The 15,413-nt window shown below is 40.9% G+C and overlaps 1 protein-coding gene across 1 annotated transcript in view; it reads left to right on the plus strand.

The window, feature by feature from the left end:
• The first annotated feature begins 15,009 nt into the window (after nt 1-15,009).
• The window catches only part of VPS26C (VPS26 endosomal protein sorting factor C), a 55,780-nt gene continuing 55,376 nt past the window's right edge, over nt 15,010-15,413 (plus strand). The window contains exon 1 of the mRNA XM_075542297.1: nt 15,010-15,219. Within this exon, the coding sequence (XP_075398412.1) occupies nt 15,163-15,219 (57 nt within the window). The 5' untranslated portion in view covers nt 15,010-15,162. The remainder of the gene's footprint in view (nt 15,220-15,413) is intronic.

The raw sequence follows: 15,413 nt of genomic DNA on the forward strand, positions 1-15,413 counted from the left end.
ACGCCCTACCCACCCTCACTTCTCAGTTTCTAAGTTGTTGGAGTACAGATCTTCATAGCATTCTGTTATTATCCTTTTAATTTGGTTTTGTTTTGATGTTTCATATCTTATTCATGTTACTTGCATGTTACTTGTTTCATATCTTATTCATGTTACTTGCATGTTTTCTTTGTCAATGGTTTCTCACTTTTATTAACTCTATCAAAAAACTAATTTCAAGCCACGTTGATTCTTTCTCTTATTTTTAAGTGTAGCTTCATTTATCCCCACTTGAATCTTTAATATGTCCTCTATTCTCATGACTACAAACTATGTTTGCTGTTTGTTTGTTTGTTTTAATTTTTGGAGATATTGTTTTAAGGTGTTAATTTGATTCTTTCTTCTTTTTTGATGTGTATATCTATGGCTATAAGTTATTCTCTGAGCACTACTTTTTAGTATGTTACAGAGATTTGAGTATATTGTGTTTTCAGTCTCATTTGATTCAAGGAATTTTAAATGTTCATTTTTCATTTCTCCCATTACCTGGCACTTTTTAAGTAGGTTGTTTTTTAATTTCCATGTAACTGATTTTTCCCTTGATCTTACTGGTAATTCTAATTTTATAACATTCTAATTTGAGAAGATGTAGTATTTTGGTGTTTTTCTAGTTTTTTTGATGTTTTAAAATATATTAAGGTTTGATTTGCAGTCTAACATATGGTCTATCCTGAAGGATGTTTTACCTGTATTAGAAAAAAATGTATAATATGCTGTTGTTTGGAGATGTGTTCTCTATAAATCTGTTGTGTTGGACAGGGTTCTCTAGAGAGACAAATCAGATTGCTAGTAATTATATATAAATATATTTATAAAGATAGATACATAATACAAGAAATGAACCATTAAATTATATACAGATAGATAATATAAGAAATTAACAGTTAAATTATAAAGCAGTGAGACACTAGCAGTCCTTTAAGGCTTGAGAGCCGCCAGTTGCCAGTCGCCTTCTGTAGAGAGAGCTGGGCTATATATCTCCAGGCAGCAAATAGCAAGGCAGGTCCCCAACTGTCATCAACTGTCAGTCCCCAGCTCCAGAGATGAACATTCCAATCGTGTGGGCTTAAAGGGACCTTAACTTACAGCGACACAGTCCACAGGCTAGGCATCCCACAGGTAGTGTACCCCTTTAAACTGAGGCACAGAACAAGCAAGGCGAGGCTCACCGAGCCATTTATCCCTCTGCTCTTCAGTTAATCCTACTTGTGTTTATCGGCCAGGCTGGCACAATAAACTATCGCATCTGTCAAATTGGTTGATTATGTTGTTTAGACCTTCTGTATCTTTGTTGTGTTTCTTTTTAGTTATCTGTCCTTCACTAAGTGGAGTATTAAAGTCTCCAACAATTCTTATAGTCTATTTCCAGTTTCAATTCTATAGTTATAATCAATAGTTAGATTTATGTATTTTGAGGCTCTCTCATTGGATGTGTAGATTTTTATCATATCTTACTGGATTAACCCTTTAATTACTATATCATGTCACTCCTTGCCTCTTTTGCTGTTTTTTACCTTACAGTCGATGTGTTAGTCCGGTTGACTAGAGAAACAAATTCATAGACAATAGAAAACTTTATATCAAAGAGTAATTGTATATTAAGAAATCACCCAGCCCAGTCCCAATCAAGTCCATAAGTCCAATATTAGCCCATATGTCAGATACCAGTCTATAATTTACTCCAGACTCCCACAACACATGTAATAACACCAGATGAGGAAGATCACAAGCCAGTGGGTGGAAAGTCTTGTGGATCCAGTGGTGGTGGAAGCATGTCAGTGCTGGCATGGGTCTCCACATTGATCCTCCAGTTCCAGGGCTCTAGCTGCATCAGTGGAGCTCCATGTGGCATGTCAGCAGGAAGCAGAGTCTCCTACCTCCAGGAAGGAATACAGGAGTTCCCAGAATCCTCCTAAGAAGGCCATGCCCACACCAAGGCCTTATTGGCTATAGCCTAATTGACAGGCTAGATTCCACCCCTTTACAAGTTGACAGGAGATTATGTAACTGTGACAGACCACTCCATAACAACTTGACACTTTTATACAACTCTATAAACTTCAGACCAGCCAATCCACTCTCGTTTTCTCTTCTAGTTCCTATAAACCAGGTCCACAGTGTCAATGGCCAGATTCAACCTGTCTCTCTATTGCTGCTTTTCCCCCACTTCCTCTCAACAAGTGGACCCAGGTAGTTACCTAGCAAGCATTTCAGGCTGCCACAGGCTCCCTTTAATCAGTCCAAGACAGGGGTTTTCTTCATGGTTCCAGATTTTTCCAGCCTCAAGCACAAACCACTAGTTCAAAATTCCAATATCCAAAGATTTCCATTTTTTCCTTCAATCTGTCAACAGCTCCTAGGCAAGTCTCTTCACCTTCAAATGTCCTGAACACTGAAGATACTGGGTGGGGCTTATCTTTTCAGAGCCTTCTTTGTAGGCGTGTCCTAAACCCATTTAAAGATTCAAATTTTAATGGCTGAAGGTAAGGCTTACAAAATATCTATTTTTATACTTCCCAATGATCATTGTATCGATCATTATATCAACAATAATAAGCAGAATAAATCAGTATAAACAAAGTAGAATCAGATCCTAAATTGAATTCTTAAAACAGTCAAGTTTCCTTAACTTAGTTATCTTAATCCTTATCAAAACTATTCAATTGATATGAAGTATGGCCTTATACATTTGGCTGCATTGCCTCAAGCCAGGGCCAAGCATTCTGTCAGCCATTTTGAACTTCTCAGCGGTTTTCACTAAGCAGCACGGTCTCTGAGAAATTCAAACAGCGATTTCACACCCTGTACTCAAAACATACGTTAATCAATTCATTTTCACCATTTCAAAGAGGAAAACCAAAGACAAAACCAAACAGAATAATCAAAACTTAAACTTCCCATATTCTCTCCAGAAACAACCCAAAAAGTTGCATGGCTGTATCTGACCTGTGGCTAGCCAAAGAAGAACTACCATGAGGTAGAGGTCAAACAACCATCCGCTCTCCATCTTCACAATGTTTCTCTAGTACCCAACTCCTGACACCAATGGCCTTAGGCAGAGTTCTCTAGAGAAAAAAACCAGGTCATTTATGATTACAAGCACACATACGCACACACCATATATACTTGTCTATAAGCTGAGTTTCTTTCCGCACATTTTTAATGCAGTTTTTTGTGGTAAATTAGGTGCCTCGGCTGATATTCAGATTGGCTTATATTTGAGTATATACGGTAAATAAATGGATAGGTTTATACAGCTCAAAGGAGGACAACAGCTAATTAGTCCACACAGCAGTACACAGGGCTCAGTTCAACTCACTTCTGTGGAACAGTTAATATACTATAAATTCTAGGACTCATGAGGGCTACTGGGTCCAAGGTCAAGGACGCAGACAGCTGAGTCTTCCCTCAGACAATATAGGCAGTCTGCCCACAGGCAGCAAACAGCAGGGTGGGTCACCAACAGTCAGCATCTCACGAGCTAAGTGAAGCAGGCCTGGGATATAGAACTCAAGCAATGCAAGGCGACAGATTCCACCAGCTTCAAGCTCTAGCAACAGGATCCATGGGTTTGTTTGTCCCACAGGTAGTGTAGCTCACGAGTTAAGGGAGAGAACTAGCTAAAGCAGCCACATGCTAGTGCGATCACCAGAGCGCAGGTGAGTGGGCAGGCCATGCAGAGCAGTTTATGTCTTTGCTCTCCAATCAAACTGCAACCTGATTAATACCACATGTTCCCATTGGCCAGGTTGGCATAATACATTTATCTATCACAGTCTATTTTACAGAAATTAATATTTCTGCTCCTGCTTATTTTTGTTGCTATTTGCTTAACATACTATTTACCATCCTTTGCGTTTTAGTCTACCTTTTCTGTGTGTCTAAGGTATTTCTCTTGGAGACAGTGTTTGGATAGGTCATGATTTCTTATTTAATCTGCTACTTTCTGTCTCTTGACTGGTGCTTTTAGTCCATTTACTTTCAGTGTAATTACTGATAGTTATGTCTATTGCTGTCATTTTGTGTGTTTCATATGGTGTTGACAGTTTCTTTGGTGGAGTGTCAAGCCCTGGCCCCAAAGTCTATTTTTGGAATTCCCTGGGGACTTCATTGCTCTGTTCTCCTTGCTGTTCTGTTGCATCAGTGTGGTGGGATCAGATGGGGAGCAATTCCCACACTGTTTCTCTAGTATTGTCCCCTGTAGGGCTATGGGTCAGTAAGGGATGTCATGTCTCATAGTGGGGCTGGCCATATGGTCTTCTCTGTGGATTGGCTGCTCTGAATGGAATATCATCGTCAAGGCTTGGTGGCCAGAATGTGCTCCACTCTCTTTTACTCTCCCTTAAGTTGTTTCTGTGTGCTCTGATCAGACCCTCTCCCTGAGCTGCAGCTTCAATGTTGTACTCTGAAATAAGTTCTTCTGTGCTTTTTTCCCTCAGGATGTTACACATGTCATTCCACTGTCTTCTTCACTACTTGGCTTCTTGAAGAAATTAGAGGTTAGTCTCATTAGATTCCTTTGTAGGCTACTTTTCTTTTTTTTTTCTCAGCTGTTTTCAGGATTTTCTTTATCTTTGGTTTTGGACTGTTTAATTATATCTTTGGAGTTTTCATTTGGAGCCTATCCTTTGGAGTATATGTAGGTTTCATCAAGCTTCTTGAATGTCTATCTTCTTATCTTTTATGATATTAATAGAGTTTACTTCCAATAAATCTTTGAAAATTATTTATCTTTTTCTGTTCTGGAATTTGGTTACACATTAGCAATGCATCTTGATGATATTCTACATAATTCTTAGACTTTCTGCATTTTTTACTCTTTTTTCTGATTGTTTCTCTGGCAGATTAACATTGAGATTTACCTTTGATTACATTAATTTTGTCTTCCATTACTTTGATCCTTTTTTATCCTTTCAACTTGCTATCAATTTCTGAAATGTTAATATCAAATTTCTGAATTTAAGTTTTCCATTTATTTATCAAATTGTTATTGCATTGTTTGCTTGTATGCTTCTATAGTTTTGTGTTTTCTTTGATTACCATCTCTTTCTTAAACTGTAGAAAGGGCATAAATATAAATCTTCTGAATTCTCCAACAGGAATATTTGTTGACCCTGTATTTTGTTGAGTAGTTTGGACTATCTTGGCCAGTTTAAAGCTTTGAGTTAAAGTTGTTGTCTCTGAGACATAGTGATGCTATTGTATTGATTTGTTTATAATATGTCAATTTGCTTCACCCTGACTTTGTTTTATTTTCATATATTGTAGTTACATAATCTGTTGTCAATTTAAGACTATTAAGAACGAAGTGGTACAGTTTGGTGTGTCAATCAGGTCGCAACTTGATGACCTCATTGGGAGGTACTAATGAGATAAAGTTTGCTGGAGGCAGGACACACACAACTTCCTGTGTAACAATCCTGATGACAAGACATGAAGCCACACAAGAGCCCTGGAGCTGGGGGAGCGTGAAGACCCCTGCCAAAGTTGAGATGTTTCCACTACCACTGGATCCACAAGACTTTCCACTCACTGGCCCGTGATCTTCCTGCATTCAATGTCATTGCATGTGTTGTGTGAGTCTGAAGAGGAATTTATAGATTGGTATCACACATATGGGCTAATTTTGGACTTATGGGCTTGGACTGGACTGTCTTGGGATGCTCTCATACACATATGAGTTTCTGTGGATTTGTTTCTCATTAATACACTGGTGCTTGAAGGAGTGTTGGCATTCTCTCTGGTGGGTAAGGTCTCTGCTTCCTAACTGCTCTCTGATGGCTGGTCACCAGTGTGTCTGGTGAAGTCTTGAGTGAGTGCACTGAACTATCTGGGTCCTGCTGTGACTGGAATGTTGCTAGTGATAACTCAAAATGGCTATATTGTGGCATTTGTTCCTGGTTCCATTTGTCTCCTAATTCTGTTTTTGTTTAGCCTCTTTGTCTCATCAGCATTTGATCCACTTCTTTATCCTATCCTTTGAAGTTCTTGACTCCAAAATTGCCACCTATATTCGTTCCACTTTATTTCTTGAGTATTTATTGTAGTGGGTCTGGATACTGCAACTGTCTAGTCTGTCATTTTGTGTCCTCTTTCCTGACTTGTGTTTTTAATATAGTAAGGTTTATGAGGGTTGGTTCACAACGCTAGGTTACACATAAGTTAGATGTTTATAACCTGGAGACTACCTGTATATTCTATGTTCTTAGTTTTTAATCCATTGAGTATCTGAAAGACTATGTTGTATTCAAATCTTCCACTAGCAGTATCTGTCTATTCAACTAAATGTTTTTGTTGAATATATCATTGCTATACTATTCTGCAATGGTTTCAACATTGTGTCTTTGCTATTAATTGATAAAATTATCCCAAACTCCTCTTAAACTTTAAAATGTAAATTTTTATTGTTGAGAACATAAAGGGCAAAACAATTCATCAGTTTCTACATGTACTATTCATTGATTACATTCTTCAAGTTGTACAGCCCTCCTCAAGCTCCTTTTCTGAATTATTTTTCTCTTTAATAAACTCACTGGATGACCTGATGCAGAGGACTTAAGTGGAGAGCAAATGCTTTGAGAATGATTAGGGCAAAGAATGTAGGGATGTGCTTTATACAATTGATGTATGTATATGTGTGGATTGTGATGAGTTGTATGAGCCCCTAATAATATGTAAAAAAAGAAAAGAAAATGATTAGGGAAAAGAATGTACAGATGTGCTTTATACAATTGATGTATATATATGTATGGATTGTGATGAGTTGTATGAGCCCCTAATAAAATGTTAAAAAAAATAAACTCACTGTCCCTCAAGGTTCCTATCTAATCTTATAAGTTGCTGTTATCTATTGACCTCCTATAGATAGATTTTCAAAGAGCACAATGCTCAACTTAGTATTTTAACTAAGATCAGTACCTCCCTTGTTTGGTGACCTGAATATCTGCAGTGCAAACACATATAGCATCTTGTGTTTTTTGGAATCTAATTTGTTAACATACTTGCTGTTCATAGTTTTCTCTTGTGGCCCTTTTTATTTATATAGGTTGGTTATAATGTTACCACTTTCATTTTAAATGTAGCACCTTACTTGGTAATTGCATGCACTAGCTCTGGAGTAGAATGGGTGGGTGTGATAGTTAACATTTTGTGTCAAATTGGCTTGGCAGTGAAGACCTACTAAAATAACTTATAATGAGATCTTCATGAAGGGAAGACCTACTCCCAGTATAAGTAAGCACTATGGAAAAGCTTGGTTGCTTTTGTCTGGATCTGATAATGAATTTGGCTCACTGAATTCTGGTTCTTTGAATGTGAGCCAAAGGCCTGCCATATTACCTGCCAACCATGGGAGTTGTCAGCAGCCTGAAATCTTACTTGTCAATCTTAGATGAATTTGCCTTTGCAGTCAAAAGCTTGTCATCTGACTTGCTGATCTTGGATTCACCAGCAGCTACACAAGTCTGGAGAAGCCTCCAGCCTGAAATCTGACCAGGAACTCAGAATTTACCTGCCACTACAATGGTGTAAGCCATTTGTTCAGTAAACCTTTCTCTACATATATACATATGTAAGCATCAATGGCTTTACTTCTTTACAGAACTCAGACTAAGACAATGTATTTAAATTCTGGCTTGCCACGTAGGTACTATGGAAGAACTTCAAAAAGTTTATGGAAAAATAGAATCAAAGGGTAATATTTTTCTACAAACATTTTGAATCTGCCTCATGTATGACCTTGAATGAGTACATTAAGACACCTGTGCCTCAGTTTTCACTCTTTGGATAATGAGCTAATAGTACCCATTTCCCTGACATGCTCAATGAAGACAAAATGGGTGCATAAGCAAATGTGGTGATGAGAGCAGATGGTGCCCAGCTATAAAAAGATATGGCATCTGAGGTTTTAAAGGCTTGAAGTTAAACAAGCAGCCATCTAGCAGGGAAGCAAATAAGCCCACATGGAAGAAGCACACCAGCTTGTGTGATCATGAGTGTCAACAGGATCAGTTATCAAAAGATCCAAAGCACACAACTTTTTGGTTGCAAATGAGGGAGTTGGAATAGAGACCCAAAGCCCATCTGTAGACAATTGGATATCCCCCAACAGATGGGTTAAAAGGAAGTGAGGATTCAACCAAGGTGCAGTACAGCATGAACGAAATGCACATCATTCCTCTAGTTCCTGAATGCTTTCTCCCCACCATTACCATCACCCAATTCTAACTTACAAAACTGGCTAGACTGGAGAACACACATTGGTACAGATAAGTTCTTGACACATGAAATTCAGGACAGATAAAGCCCTTGGAACGTAGTGGGAGTCGGGGTGGGGGAAGGAGGAATAAGGGTGAACCCATCACAAGGTTGGATTTATAGCTCCTCCCAAGGGGATGAATAACAGAAATGAGGGTGAAGGGAGACAACAGACAGCATGATACAAAATAGTAATAACAATATATAATTGATCAACGATTTATGAGGGTAGGAGGGAGAGGAAGGATGGGTAAAAAGAGGAGCTTATATCAAGGGCTCAAATAGAAAATGTTTTGGAAATGATGATGGCAATATATGTACAAATATGTTTGATACAATTGATGTATGGAATGTGGTAAGAACCCCCAATAGAATTATTCATAATAATAATAATACCCATTTCTATGTAAATAATATGGGAATTATATAACTTTTTGAAAATCATGCAACCCCTTTGAATGCTATTCTCCTATGCATGTTACACATATTATATGCACATTCATTAATTTACATGAGTGTACTAATTGTGAAAAATGTGTTTCTATATGACAAAATTGTTGGAGGATAAAATAAATATATTAAAACATTTTAATTGCTTAGAACAGAACTTGACCCATAGCAAATTTTGGACAACTCTGTGATCTCTTAAGAATCCCACTGTAAAGAAGGGGCGATGGGACCATTTTGCCAAGAGGAGAATGGGTTCAGAGAGCACAGGCGTGAAGTTCCCGAGAAAGGACTTTTTGCAGGTTGGATTGTATGTCAGCTTCCTCTGAAGTGGATATCAGTGTGAAGGAAGCGGTGTGTATGTGTGTGGGGACTGATCTCTGGATCAACAGATGTATAAGGGGACATAAAAAAGGAAATAGTATTGGGCTGAGGGAGAAGTTAAACTGATGGAGTCACAACAAAGCCTTAAGCTAATTTTATACGGAGCATAGTGGTGTAAAAGGTATAGTTTTAAATAAAGTAAGTCAATCACAAAAGGGAGACTATTGCATAATCTCATTCATATGAAATATCTAGAACAGGTAAATGTAAGATTATTGGTTTGGGGAGCCAAAGGCAAGGGAAAAGTGGAAATCATTATTTAAGAAGCAGTAAGTTTCTATTTATGATGATGGAAGATTTGGCAAGGGATATTGGTAATGGTTGTATAGTATGACATGTTTGATGTCTAAACATTAACTTGGCTAATGTGTTCATATATTTTTACAACAACTTTTAAAACTATGGGTTTTTTATTTAAATCATTTTATTGGGGCTGATACAACTCTTATCACAATCCATACATACATCAATTGTGTAAAGCACACTAATACATTTGTTGCCCTCATCATTCTCAAAATTAACCTTCTGCTTGGGTTCCTGGAATCAGCTCCTCATTTTCCTTTTTTTCCTCCCCCTCCCTCCCCACTCCCTCCTCCCTCATGAACCCTTAATAATTTATAAATTATTATTTTATCGTATCTTACACTGCCCAGCGTCTACCTTCACTCACTTTCCTGTTGCCCATCCCCCAGAGAGGAGGTTATATATAGATCCCAGAAATTGGTTCCCCCTATCTAACGCCTCCTTCCCTCCCTAATAACATGTTTTTATGGAATAAATTATGTCCATTTAAAATATGTGATGGCAATCACTGAAGACAAAATGTGTGCATAAGCAAATGTGGTGAATAAAGTTGATGGTGCCCGGCTATCAAAAGATATAGCGTCTGAAGTCTTAAAGGCTTGGAGATAAATAAGCGGCCGTCTAGCTGAGAAGCACCCTAGCCCATATTGAAGAAGCACACCAGCCTGTGTGTGATCACGAGGTGTTGATGGGATCAGCTATCAGCCATCAAGGACCCAGAACAAAAAATCTTATCAATGTGAATGAGAGGGAGGATGGAGTAAAGAAAGACCCAAAGCCCATTTGTGGACAACTGGACATCCTCTTACAGATGGGTCAAAAGGAAAAGACAAGCCTGCCAGGGTGCAGTAGAGCACTGATGACACATACACTTTCCTGTAATTATTTAATGCTTCCTCCACCCACTGTCATGACCCCATTCTACCTTCCAAATCTAGGTAGACTGGAGAATGTACATTGTTAGAGATAAGAGCTTGAAACACAGGGAATCTAGGGCAGATAAACTCTTCAGGTTCAGTAAAGAGAGTAATGATACCAGGAGGGTAAGTGTAAGGTGGGGGGAAGAGAAACCAATCACAACCCCCTCCCAGGGGAACAAAAACAGAAAAGTGGGAATAGGGAGACAGTGGTCGGTATAAGACATGAAAAAATAAATTATAAATTATCAAGGGTTCATGAGGGAGGAAGGGAATGGGAAAATGAGCTGATATCAAGGGTCAAGTAGAAAGCAAATGTTTTGAGAATGATGATGGCAACAATGTACAAGTGTGCTTGACACAATGGATATATGTATGGATTGTGATGAGTTGTACAAGCCAATAAAATGGATTAATAATAATGATAATAAAATAGGTGTTGGATTCCTAACCCTTATATCTGTGAGTAATCCTTTGGGACACTGGGTCTTTGTTATGTTAATTAGCTCATACCTGAGTCAGATGGATTCTAAATTTGTTCACTTATGAAAGTTTTTTAAAAAATTAGACAAGGAGATATGGAGGAAGATAGGCACTATGTGAGGACAATCTATAAACAAACTAACCAATGAAGGAACGCATAGGGCTACATCCAACTAAGAAATGTACAAGGCTGAGACCCTAATTTGGATTTTCAGCTTCCACAACTATGAGAAAACACACACACACACACACACACACACACACACATATATAAGCCACTCAAGTGCAGTATTTCTGTTACAATAGCACCATCAAACTAAGACAGATATCCATGCATTCTTGACATTTTCTTCCATGGTAAAGGAAAATTCCCTTTTTCTTGAATATGGCCTGAATCTAGTAACTCTCTTCTAACAAATAGAAGTGGCAGTGTGAGACTTCAGAGACTAGGTCATAAAAGGCATAGCAGATTTTGCCCTGTTGGATATATCTATTTAAGCCACCAATGGAGAGGACCATATGGTGTGGACCTAAAGCCACCTGAGTTAAGCCACAAAGGGAGCCCCTTGGAATGGGACTCTTTAGCCACAATCTAGTTTTCAGATGACCATAATTGTGTCCAATGTCTTTACTGCTAACACCTGAAAATTTGAGCCACAACCACCAGCAAAGGTGACTTTAAGTTCCTGACCCACAGACACAGTGAGGTAAGTAATGTTAGTTGTTTTAAACTACATAAGTTTGAGGTAATGTGTTGCGGGGGAAGCCAGCCCCCAACAACTAATCATGGGTTCAGTAAGCACAATTGTATGGTTGAGAAATATAAAGATTATAGTAAAGTCATAGAGAATAGGGAGAGACGGGAGAGAGTTTTATAAAAAAGTCAGACGCAATTCATGGTTGCATGCTCACCTCCTGGATGGCCATGATCTCAATAGCCAGGTTCGTGCACACCAGGGACAGGGAGGACAGGAGAGAGTGATTTATTGCTAACCCAGGCTTATATATCAGGTAAAGACATACATCACAGGAAGGGGTTGTACAATAGGTAATACAAGCAATAGGAGGGGGATATACAATGGACATAGATGTGACAGGAAGGGAATGAGCTAGGGGTATATGAGTAATAGGAAGGGGAGGGACTAGAGGTATACATGTGACAAGGACGGACCCTAGGCAAAATGGCAGCCTAACTTGGTCATCCTTGAATGGGCTTGACCTCCCTGGGCTCTCCTTCAGAGAAACAATCTACTATCCTTATTGGAAGGGAGTGGGACCTACTAATGATGGGAAAGACTATATACAGTCTGATTGCCCTAAATGGCTGATAACCTTTAGGGAGAATAACCTCTGACCTACTTTCGTTGACCCCCAAGTGTATAGTCATTTACTATGTGTAGCAAGCAGCTAGGTTTGGCATCTATTTGGGGGTGAAAACTTGGGAGAAATTTGTTTCCCACAAAGTGTGATGCATTATTAGGCACCTAGTACATAGAGCTTTGAAGCCATAATGGTTCTTTGGAGTTATCCTGAACTGGGATGATAAGGATGAATTTGTTTTTATATCCTAACTTGACCAGTCATTGGATATGGACTGTCTACTAGAAAGGAGCATGACCTTGATGTAAGGCAGTTTTCTTTAGTTGAGGGCAAGTTCTGTAGAGTGAAAACTGAGAGCTGTTGAGTTCAATACTCCAAGCAGCTCTGGAAACATGTCTGACAGGCCTTGCGATGCTTATGGTTTGGGGTCACTTTGGTGGTACCATGAATCCAGAGACATGAAAGTTATTAGTTATTGTATAATTATGTAATATAGTAATTTGGCATTTATGTTATAATCAACAACTTGTAATCTTACATAATGTAATCTGTCTTAAAGTAATGTCAGAATGCTCCTTATAAGTGAGGAATGGCCAGACTTCATCAAGACTCAAAAGATCAGTTAACAGAGCCAGATAATCAAACCCATTACAATTCAGTGGACTGTGACTTACAGTGACAGTATAGGATGGAGTTCTGTCCCCTAGGGTTTCCAAGAATATAAATATTTACAGAAGAGAAAGCCTTATCTTTGCCCTGAAGAGTAGATGATGGGTTTGAACTGCTAAACCAAAAGTCAACTGGGTTAGGTCAGGGTTATCAGTAGTAATCTCCCATGATGGCATCTAACATTACATAGTCAACTCCATTCTGGGGTCTAGCACACCTTAATCAATCCTGTGAGCAACCAGCAACTATGGTGGGTTTGAGTCTCCTGGATTAGGTCACAACCTTGATGCAGTTGGAAGACTCTTTAGGGTGTGGAAAGCTTCCCTTCTACTGGGTCTGGATCCTGAATATAGTTGTTGACCTCCTGCCATACTGCCACTGATCCCAGGAGCCATCTGCTGACCTTGGATTCATTCAACTTTGCATCCACCAGCTTGTAGTCTTCCTACTTCCTTATTCATCAACCCTTTCTTGGTATCTCTTCACACACTCGCTCTCTCTCGTTACTAGTTTTTCTTCTCTAGAAAACTCAGGGTACACAGAAACCATCCAATTAAGAGGTCTCAATCAGCTGATTATACTGATAAATGCTGGAATCAAAGTTCTGTGCACCCGCCAACATTCTCTAAAGATAGAATCCATCCTCCAAAGATAAGCAAAATATGGCACACCTGTTCTTGATGAGTAAGGAATGTTCTGTTGGGAAATAAATATAAAGCAAGTTTTAGCAGCAGTCTAGAATTTGGATTCATGTAGGTGTTTGTTTCCCTGTGCTGACATCAGGTTAATTTTAACCAGTTGAAAATGATGGGTGAATCTAATGGACAGGAATCTACTTCTGGAATTGCAAACAGAATGATTAAATCCCTAATGAATTGTTTCAGAATCCTTAAATTTAAGACGCCAAGAGGATATCCTAGATAGATGGAAGCCCTGAGGATTGCGAATAGCTGCAAACTGCGACCTGAATATTGGGGAACTACTGTATTTAGCATCCCTCAAAAACCACTGCAGCGACAGCACCACCACTCTCGTCTCGTCCTACTAAAAATAACAAAAAGCTTACATTTTCAAAAGGGAGGCGTTCGTGCGTGACACCAATGCATAAACATGTTTTACAGAAAATTTCTGATGTAATCCTAATCGTAGGGCACGATTTTAAAACAAGACTTTAAACAAAAACACTGCTTCACTGGACCACTTAATTAAACCTGTCACCAAAATTATGAACATTTTACCTTTCTGTTTATCAGAAAAGTCCTTGTTTAAAAGCATTTACAAGGGATTTCATTTAATTAAATATACTATGTTGCCTAAAACGACGGCCCAGCTGGACGGGAGTAGCTTTAAAAAGCCGATCTCTGTGTACCCTGTGTCTTCTTCATTCGGTGTTGCGGGGAGAAAAGGCAAGTTCTTCTCCGTTTGGGTTATCTTTCTCACGCAGTCTCGAGCCTCAAGGACTGAGTGCGGCCCCTACCCGTTTTCCAGCGCCAGGCGCACGGATATGAATATTTAACACCCGCTATCGGGACGCGCGCCTGGGGAATACCCACAACCCCCCGCGGCTCCTCGGAGCCGAGCTGGCAGGTGACCCAGCGCCGCCGCTTGAGCGGAGCGAGGTCACCCGGCACTTCCCGAGCCTCGGCCGCAGGCCCGGCTGGGGGGGGCGGGACATCCGAGCCTGGCCAATCAGCGGGCTTCGGGACGGGAATGGGCGGGGGAAGGGGGGGAGTTGGAGAGCCCTGCAGGTGACCGGAAACGCCCCCCTTGGGAAGCGCTGCAAGCGGCGGCGAAGCGAAAACAGTTTAAGGAAGTGCTGGCACCTCAGAAGCCTTGAGAAGAATTTCGAGGGGGGACGCACTCAGGGAAATGCTCGGCTCGCACTTTCCGAGTCTGGGGCCCAGGGCCTGATGGGAGTCTCGGTTTTCACGCGCAGCTTGCGCTTGAGAGATGCGGTTCCTCTCTGCCGCAGGGCAGGCCGGGAGAGGCGAGCACTCTCCGCCCCCGCCCCCGCCCGACCCTGTCCCCTGCTAGGGGTAGATGGAGATTATTTCCGGCGTGACTCTGGCCTTGTGAAAGGGGTGGAGCCGGTCTGGTCCCGCCCTCAGCCTGAGGGGGGCGGGGCGGGGAGTGGCGGCCCCTCTGTCAGCGCCAAGGCCCGCCCCTGCGCCGGAAGGAGGAAGGCGTGCGGTGCTATGGGGACCGGGGAGTCGACCCGGCGTAACGCGCGCGGTCACGTGACGTAGCTGCCAGCCGAGAAGTGGAAACGGGTGGAGGGAGGCGCGCCCTCTTCCCTTCGAGTCACGTGCCGGCAGGAAGTAGCGCCCACTGCGGAGAATCCGAGATGGGGACCTCCCTGGACATCAAGATTAAAAGAGCGAACAAGGTTTATCACGCCGGGGTAAGTGGGATGAGGGGGCGGGCCTGCAGGTTGCGGCTTCTCCGACGCCCAGCGTAATCCTCTGTTCTAGACGGTTTGGGCTGGCTCGCCTGCTGCCTGCGGACCGGTGCACCCCCCATGCTGTCCGCTGTCCTCCTTGGGCCCCTGACGGAGGCGCTACCAAGTCGGGGAGAGGTGCAAGGGCGAGAGGGCCG

Source organism: Tenrec ecaudatus, chromosome 2, assembly GCF_050624435.1.
Source record: "Tenrec ecaudatus isolate mTenEca1 chromosome 2, mTenEca1.hap1, whole genome shotgun sequence".
In the NCBI taxonomy this organism is placed as follows: Eukaryota; Metazoa; Chordata; class Mammalia; order Afrosoricida; family Tenrecidae; genus Tenrec; species Tenrec ecaudatus.